The following is a 9,944-nucleotide window of genomic DNA, read 5'->3' on the forward strand; positions in this document are numbered from 1 at the left end:
GGTTAAGAGACTGACTGACATAGAAGTTAGAGAACAGTTACACTAGGTTTGTAATCAGCAAATGTGAAACAAGATTAGAAAATTCCAGAAGAATCTCTCTTTCTCTCTCTCTCCTACCCACCTTGAGTTTGAGCATAATTGTACTCAAATATGTATCTTCATCATTATTTTATATGTTTCTCTTTTAGGATTAGTTTATAATATAACTATAACAACAATAATCCCTCAGTCATTGATTAATGTATGGTCAAAATTGTATTAACCACTAACACTTTTAATAATTCCATCTTCCCAAATACCACATAAGAAATTAGTTTTGTTTTTTAATCTAAATATGATAGTAACAGTGGCAAAACCAAAAAAATCAATATGTTAAATGTCACTATGTTAGAAAGTGACAGAGTAGCAACTAAACTTAGTATAGTCTGAGTCCAGAATTACTGCCTCTTCTACTTACAGGACCATAGGTATACAACTGATAATTGATGAAATATACCTGTATTTAAAATTATATGCTCAAAAATTGAACAGGAATGAGTAATGAAAATATTGACGGGGCTGGCCAAATACCTCAGTGGATTAAAGCACCTGTTTAGGCAGATGTAGGGGCTGGAGTTAGATCCCTGGCATGCCATGTCAGCCCTGCCCCTGGGCACACTGTGACTACGATTAAGACTCGATGTGGTGGTGTACGCCTGTAATCCCAGTAATTGGGAAGCTGAACACAGGTGATCACTATGAGTCCAATCTACATAGTGAGACCCTGTAGACCCCGTAGACCCTCTAGTAAAATACAAAAAAAAAGAAAATATTGGAAATGAGTCAGACCATTGCAAAGATAAATATTTATTTAAAGGTGGTAAAGAAATAGGGTAAAGGAGCAATTTAGGTATGAACTAAGAGAGTGTAGAGCTGAATTTATAGTGTAACTGGTTCAAGTCCTCTGTAAATATTTGTTAACCACAAGTGCTTTGATCAATTGTCCTAATCTTGATGGGAAGTCAACACGTGCTGGACAAATTATTGTGTGCATTCAAAGACCGTCTCTGCTTGGTACCTTATAATATTTTCTCAGAGGTGAGAAGACAACAGTTCCTCCCCCTAAACACACACACACACACACACACACACACACACACACACACCTACTCACACACATAAACACACACACACAACAAGACAAACAGCATAATACAGTCAAGATCAACTTTGACCCCAGATTTCTGATGCAACACCTGTTTAATGATTATATCTTGTGATTAACATTGAACAAATTGATTTTGAACAACTAACATATGTGTAAGTAGCCAATTTAGTTTCTAAATTATGCAGAAATAGCCTAGCAAACATTTGGTTAATGTGCTACACCAAATGAATTTTATTTTGATAGATTTAAGCTGTATATACTTCCTTGGGGAGAAAGAGCAGATAAACTGATTTTTTTTTTCTCAAATAGAGTCATTATATGTAATAAAGGTATTTACAAGCAGAATCATTTTAATGTAGTCTATGGAGTTTTACATTTATAGAAAAATATTTTAATACTTTCTTCCTTTAACCTTTGCACACCTTTCCTTTTGCCTTTCAAGAGAAAAATATACATATATATATATGTTTGGAAAGATAAAAGATCATTTATTCTATCTCATTTATGATGATGTATTTTCGATGAAACACATCTTAGCATCACACATATTCCTTGTCAGACTAAGATTATGCACATTAGTATTCCTATTTTCTTTTGAGAGTTCCCTAATCTTCATGGTATGTACTTTGTGGACAATGAATTTGATGTTATTTGTAGATTGTTAATTACACAAAATAATTACATGAGATTTCCTTAATTTAGATAGTGAGATTTTATGGTGAAAAATTAAGATCAGTATTTTGTTACGTATGTGTACAAATTGATGCTTATAATCTGGGTAAAATGTATGGCTTCTCTAAGATTCTCTAAAGAGCTGAACATAGCAACAAAAATGAGACTACTAAACACAGTATTTCAGGTCTGTGGTGATGTACTTAGTCATCTAGTAGTGGTTATTATTCCAAGACACAACTAAGTTTCGGAAAAAAATACACACTGGTTGGCCTCCATTAACCCAACTGTAAAAAGTGCCTTGAATTAGGTTTAGTTCCAAGGATATTTCTAGTCTATGAGTATGTAGACTCATTGCAAACATGTTCCTATTATCATAGAGATGGATAGCTGCAATTTCTATTTGAGGGGCTCAGAAGTCCTACCTCTAAGATTAGAGGACCCAGTCTAGGGTAGCTCATTGCTTGAAGAGTACAAAAAGGAAATGAGGAAGGGAAGACTTTTCTGTTCGTTGGAAGAGCTGCACTGTTTGCCCTCAGTTTAGACATCATCGCCTGGCTTCTAGTGCAATCTTTGACTTCTGTCTAGATCCTTCAGTCTTCCAGCACAGGCACTTCAATCTTCCATCAAAGGCCCAGTAGCTGCCTGACATAAGCTTGTGTGGGATACTGCAGAGCTCCCAGCCTTGGACTGAATCCTGCGGTCTCCAGTGTGCACATGCCCTCTGCACGCTTCCCCATCTGACTATGAGTCTGACCCTCCTAAGCCAATCTTGTAATTTCTTGTCATTACATTAGAAAATATTATCTTTTTCTCTAGTAAAACTTTGACTGAAACAATAATACATCCTCAGACTGAATATGTCAAACAGTGAGCTCTCTGAACTGTCTGCCGCACTTATTTGCTACATGTCAGTCATTTAAATGATGGTATCCATTTCAATTGCTCATGTAAAAACTGTATGGAATTTCTTGATTGCAGAGTAATGCTTGATCTTCTGTTACAATGTGTACATTTTTAATTATTCAGCCAAAAGTTCCAGTAAGTGCTTACCTATGTAACGGTATTCCTATTCTAAATGCCATCTTGTCTAAGAAAAGAGGAAAAAATAAGGCGTCTATACAAAAAGAATGTGTGTGTTTAAAATGATACACTTATCATTTAGAAAGAATAAAATAAATACCTTCTAAATTTGTACCTGTGAAAATATAATCTTACTTATTGTTTCTCATCAAGAAATGTGTGTTTCTGGGCCAGGAAGATAGATCAGCCTCATAAGCACCTGCCTGGCAAGTGCAAGGTGCTGAGTTCGATCCCAGGTACAAAAAAGGAAAATGTGTTTTGGTCTTCTTTTCTTTAAGAAGGAATTCAGATTTGCAAGGAATTTACCTTGGTGTGGACTGTCACAGTATAAAGTATTTCCTTCCCATGCACTGTGGTCTAAAGATTGAGGGTCACCAAAACACATCTTTAAAAGCTTTGTTCCCAGAATGAGCAGCTCTCTTGGGAGGTGTAGGAGGTGAGGCCTTTTTGGACCCCGTGAGGCCTTTGTGTGACCCTGTGGGAAGGGTCTCCAGGGTATCCCAACCAAGCCAGCTGATCCTTGGCTCTGGGCTGCTGAGCTGAACATGGTTCACTCATCTCTCGCCTTGTGAGGGCTGCTTGCCACCTCTGTGAGGCTTGCAGCCTTGGAGATACTCAGTCAAAGACTGGAGCATCCAAAACTCTTGGCAAAGTAGAATATCTTTCATTCTGAGCTAATTGCTGCAGCTAGTTCATAGCAGGGATGGAGAAACTCTTTCCCTATGATGATCAAATCTTTCTAATTAATCATTTTTAATACACAGCTGTACTAGATACTCTGAATTTCATTCAACCATCTTGTCAGGTGTGTCAAGCTAACACTGGTGCTTTGATCATTTTATAGATATTTGATTTTTTATTGGAATAGCATATGTAGACAGGAGAGTGTAGAGTGACCCTGTGCGTGACACTGCAAACATGAAGTATTGCATTGTTTTTACCTTTGAACTAAGACAGCATACGAAGAAATAAGAAGCCTTTAAATTTGCTGAGAAAGCTGCATATTAAAATGTAGACAAAGCACACAAGCAGAAGTCAGCCCAGAGCCTTTCCTAGTCTGCAAAACTAAAACATCATGAGTCATCAAAATAAACTTTAAATCTCAAACTATAATGCTTTGGGAAGAAATTCGAACAGCAAGTATTTTAGTACTTAATTGTGACCTCAAAACACAATTACTCATTCCCACTTACTCATCAAAAAAAGATAAAATTAAGCAAAGAAAAATAATCTTTTTTGTCTTCAAAACATACAGACAATAGAAATGAAATATTAGTTAGCAATAACAAGGTAAATCATTACAATCAGGTATCCAACAAAGCACTTTGCCCTAGAACACATAAAAAACTTTTAATGTTCAACAATAGAAAAAGATAGAACCTAATTTAAAAATAAATGAGAGAAAGATTTATCAGACAATTCATCAAATCATATAAATGATAAAATAGTACAACACAAAAATATTCAACATCATTAGTTAGCAAGAAGACGAACTACAGTTAAATATTTTTGCACTCTTTAGAATATCTGAAATTAAAAACATGGCATTGTTAAACCTTGGTGATCATATGCTGAAAGTATCTAAATTACCTGCTCATCATGGGAATGGAAAATGCTAAAACCACTGTAAGAAACAGCTGTGGCATAAGGAGCTATTTACTCAGGAGAAAAAACAATGCGTCTCCATTCAAAGCTCAGACATATAATATTCAGGGACTTTTTTACACCTGCAAATGGAAACAAATTGAAACAATACCAATGACCATTAATGTATTTTTGTGCTCACATCATGAATAGTAGTTAACTATGATAATTGACTTGTGCATCTACAAGGACTTTTGAAATTTGTGGTCCCTCCATTCACATTTTTCTCCCTCCAAGAGATAAAATGTGAATGACGATTTTATCACACAGTTTGCATAAAGTTCTACCCAAACACACACCAATGCTTCTTTTATTTGTTCACCTTCAAGTAAATACACTAGGCAAATATAGTTTATTTTCATAACTTTTGTGTTTCTTCAATCAAGTCTGAGCAGATATTTGTCAGAACTCTGCTTGATGGAAGGTGTTGCATAATCACGTAGCACAGTGACAGACTTTATTTTCTGTGTCCCCTTCTCCCATTCCTGTCTTTCTTCCCCTGAACATCCAGTACCACTGTTTATTTTACAGAAGAATAAATAAGTACAATATAAAACATGCTAAGTCATTCTGACTTCCAACATCTTGGTGTCCATAAGATTTTGAAAAGTTTTCATGCTCACTAGTGGGCCAATGAACATGTCCTGCATGAAGAATTACAACAAGATGTCTTTGATACTCTGTTTTATATCTCTGAAACTCCACCTTCTCATTCAGATTTATTCTCAGAAATAGCATTTCATTCATCTAGTGGCCCTGCTCCTAACTATTCTACTGGCTTCAACAAGTTAGGCTCTTTAAGCTGACACTTAGGACTATTTAATACTATATCAACAATTTCATATCAGAGAAGTTGCACATTTATTGAGTCTGAAAAGTGAATTATACAGCAAATTTTCTCAGCACCCTTATAAAGTTTAGAGTAAGTCAGGAATGGGTAAGTCTACTCAGGCTAGTCTTTAGAGTGAGACTAGATAAAATCCACTGATCTTTTTCTGTCGGCCCCACCATGAGTAATAACTGCCTCAAGTAATAACTGCCTGCAGCAGATTCACAGGGCAGTTCCTTCACTCACTGACTGTGTGAATCTCTCTCATGGTGGAGTGTTTATTTCCTGTGTATCTTCTATCTCACTGCCACCACGCCTTCCATCTTCAATTGAGGAATGTTTACCTGACTAGCTCTCTCTTCTTGTCAGACTTCAGCTGCAATTTTATTCTGTACATCTGCTAAGAATTAATATTCTTATAACATATGACATATACCAAGTTATCTCACTCTGTCTGCTGTTATGGAATACACTGTATGAAGACATGGGCCATTTAATAAGAACTGAAATCACCCTACCTGCTTATGAACTCAGAGTTCATCACACAAAAATTAAAATGTTCCAGTGATACAAGAAAGATAGATGAATTTCAGAAACATGCTGAATAAAATACTAGATCAAGAAGGTAATATATTTAATGGACCTAATTATATGGAAGTGCTGGGGCAAAGAAAACTAAATTGTCACAATAGAATTATAAAATATAACTCTGGGTGATGAAAATTGCCTATATTCTGGCTGTGTTAGTGTTTATCTGAAGTTGGATAATTGTAGGATTTCACAAAGCCATACACTTAAAATGTGTGCACTTTTTAACCTGTCAATCTTCACAATTTATTTTGTAATTAAAATTATATTAGAAATGAGATGTAGATGTAGCAAAATAATAGATTTTCATGTACTTGGTTACTTTAAATTCACTATTTAACTGCTCAAAAATAATTTAATAGTAAAATCCTTACCTTACAGAGAACTAGCATAATATACTTCTACTTTTTAGCAAGGTTTCTCATGCTGTAGCCTGTGATTAATCTCTGTAGGTAGAAATTTTAAAATCCACACCATTCACAACAAATTTCTCTGTCTTCTAATATTCTCTGAGAAGTTTGATGATCATTGTGTATTATTTTGCAACTCATACACTGACATGCAAGCTGTTCTTTTGCATTTGGCATTATCTTCAGTTCAGAGCTGCAATTTCAGAAAAAGCAGTTCTTTATAATTACAGACCATTTTTTAGACTGTTATTTCCCTGTAGATATATGAAAGGCTGCTTGATTTATGCAGACTCAAGACACTTTTCACTGCTTTTTTCTTATGTTTAGAGGTTCAGTTTCGAAACTATTGCTGCCAAAATAGGGTCACAGTTCTTACGCAGACAGTTCCATGCCTGCTCACAACAGTCTTATTCATGTCAATGTCCAGACATTAGCTTCTTCAGGCATTAATATCTATAATTCTCAAGCAGAATTGAATGTTTAAACTTCTTTGAATTGAAATTGTTATATTGAATATGAGAATAGTGTTTTATTTGTTGTGGTGGCTCATTTAACTTGGGAAATTTGGTAGGATGGACGTTCAAGGTCTTCAACACTGTACTTCTGCTCATCTTGCTGTACTCATCCTTTACTCGTTTATTCATCTGTTTCTTCATTAGTTTTCTGAGACACTAACCCAGCTACTTTCCAGAGCATCCCCTAACCCTGCATCTTGCATCATTCTTGTGCCTCAAAAGCTTTATCTGTATTCATCCGGGCAACTGTATTTCAATGCATTTCTCTAGGAATTCATCATCCATCACTCTTTCATTTATGTATCCATCTAATCCTAATACCCAACCACTTAGCCAAAATGGGGAAAACTTACTGAAAATCAGGTAACAAGCCACAACAGCTGGTGGTGGAAAAAGGAAGGGGCAATTGTTATATTTTCCTCAGATGGGAGGAATGAAGAGGCATTTTGTTTAATGAGATCGTTTTTTGAAATTTTTAAATGACTTCAAATAATTCTTCAGTGTTTAAATCATTATATGGGCTCTCTTAAAAGAATAGTCAGAGCAATGAGGCTACAAAATTCAGTAAATATAGATCCTTGGGTCTTCATACAGACTTTCTGCTACAATATTTCCAGAAATTTATATTGAGCATAAGAACATCACGTCTCCAGGTGGACTAGGATTCTCATTCATCCACAAGAATCACGCATGCTACCATGCAGAACTTTGGAGAAGCCATAAGTGTTTTAGCCAAACATCAAGCAGTGCAAAACCCATGATCTTAAAGGAAAGATAAAACTTACCATATGCCAATACATTCATAGGGTTAGTAAACAACACTAATATCACATGTGTTACTAAAGTGAAAATAGGGCTTTCCTTCCATTTTTAAGGAGAGAATAATACGGAGGATGTATTTCTCTTCTTCTCTTCACTGATCCTTCTTAAATTTGGAAGGAGATGGAGGTCTGAGTTGGATTGCTAGTCTAAAATCTATTGACCCTCTTTCTTTTTTCACCAGAATTGAGATATGAGTGGATCTTTGTTTTCAAAGAATTTCACCTGCTATGAATATTTTTCACTTATTGTAGCCAAAGTAAATTGGAGGACAAGAACTTAATTTTTGCAAGGAGAAGAGGAGGTCATTTGTTCATTATAATTTCAAGAGTGTTATGTTTTGTTTTTAACAGTCCTAGGAATCAAAATGTATTTCCATCCCATTTTAATACTTTGTTTTTCACTTGAGAGTGTGTGCCAAAGTTCCTCAAACACCCACCCCAAGGTGTGTTTTGGAAACAGTCTTCCAGCCACTCAGAGGGCTGACATTACAGATGTTTACCACTATGACTCTCGGACTGCTTTGTAGGTAGTCTAGGATCTGCCTCACAAATCCATGTCAAATTCTATAGGAAATTGAAATTAGATAGCAAAAGCTTATATTTGTGCTTTGTTTATAATGGGAATTGTGCAGGCACTGGTTTGTGGGGAGCGGCAGGCATCCTGTTGAAAATCCTGACCTTATTCGATTAGGACTGTAGTAATGGTAAGGATTTCAAGTACAAGAAAGGGACACTGTTCCTTACCCACAGATAACTCTTCAGACTGCCACATGAAATGCACGACAGAGACACAGTGAGGTAGGGAATTGTGTGGAATGGACCCCAGCAGCGATTTAGAAATGACGATGAAATCTGGAAAACAGCGGCGCTCACAGGCTGTGAAATGTATCGGAAAAAACACTCACTTTAAATTTTTACGGTAGGTCTACACTCATTCTTCACATTTCTTTGCTGCTGCTCTAGAACTGGACAAGTTTCACTGCGTGCTTCACTCCTTACGGGTTTTCTTCCCAAAACGGCAAGAAGATGTGCAGCAGGGTGCGGGAGTCTGCGTTTGGCGCCTGAATGTGTTTCCGCATCGCTGAAACTGGCACAGGGACTGTATTCCAAGAAGTGTGTCTCTCGCCAGTGGAGTCTGGCAATTAGTGCTGATGTATGATTCCTAGGTTGCCAAAGATTTAGGATCACAATGAACCACTTTGGAAAGAATTTTTTCTTTGCAACTTCCAACGTCGCTGGTTCTAAAGCAGAACTTGTCAAGATGTCATAATGGGGAACTAAATCTCTGACTGCAGCTGTAATTCCCACACTGAATTTCAATTAAATGTAGAAGGCTACTGTTCTGTTGAGAGTGGACCTTAGGTCAATGGCCTGGAATGCCAGACTCTCGAGCGTCTTTCCACTCCCATCCAGTCTCGGGTGCTGTCCTCCACCTCTGGCCCCACACAGGCTTCCTAACTTCCCTGGAGTCACCGTGCCCTTGATAGATCACAGCGTCCCCTGCCCAACTTTCCCATTCACCTGATACACCTGACCATCTCAGGCTTCTCCGAAGCTCACTTCAAAGTTTAATTTTCTTCAAAGGTGTTTACCTCACACAGCCATGTTAGTTCCATCAGCTTATTCCCATGAATTGTACTACGTATTCTAGAAGCAATTTTCACTTTTTTCCTGAGAATTTTGCAAAATTTAATGTATATATGCTTCGAAAATCAAGACATTGAGTTTTTCTTCAAATGAACCTCAAAAGGAAAGCAAATGTTCTAGCAAAGACTCTATATATAGTTAAACAAAAGTAGAGAGATTCTGTCTGTGCTATCCAGAAAATGCTATTAGCTCTGGTAGAAACATACCATTTTTCAGATATAAATAATATACCATTATTTAGAGATACCAGTTTCTCTGAATAGTCAACCCCTGTAACTCAACTAATAAACTGAATTCAGTACTTGTTATAATATTCATTCATTTTCTTCAATAAATAGACTTAAAAGGAAAATCATGAACTTAACAAAGGGATTCTATTTACAACCTCTATTCAGAAAAGATATGAAGATATGCATCTGATGCATGTTCTGTGTTGTTTTCATTCTTTCTGTCTCTGCCTGTCTTTGTCTCCCTGTCACTCAATCTCTCTGTCTCCTTCTGTCACTCATTCTATCTCTGCCTCTGCCTCTGCCTCTGTCTGTCTCTCTGTCTCTCTGTCTCTCTGTCTCTCTGTCTCTCTGTCTCTCT

At 36.6% G+C, this 9,944-nt stretch overlaps 1 protein-coding gene across 1 annotated transcript in view; it reads left to right on the top strand.

Moving 5' to 3' along the window:
- LOC105743731 overlaps positions 1–8,794 on the top strand; it is an 80,273-nt gene extending 71,479 nt beyond the window's left edge. The window contains 1 exon segment of the mRNA XM_012517255.2: positions 8,633–8,794. Within this exon segment, the coding sequence (XP_012372709.1) occupies positions 8,633–8,794 (162 nt within the window).
- The last annotated feature ends 1,150 nt before the right edge of the window (positions 8,795–9,944 follow it).

The sequence above is a fragment of the Octodon degus genome, unplaced genomic scaffold (assembly GCF_000260255.1).
Source record: "Octodon degus isolate 3935 unplaced genomic scaffold, OctDeg1.0 scaffold00159, whole genome shotgun sequence".
NCBI classification, from domain to species: Eukaryota; Metazoa; Chordata; class Mammalia; order Rodentia; family Octodontidae; genus Octodon; species Octodon degus.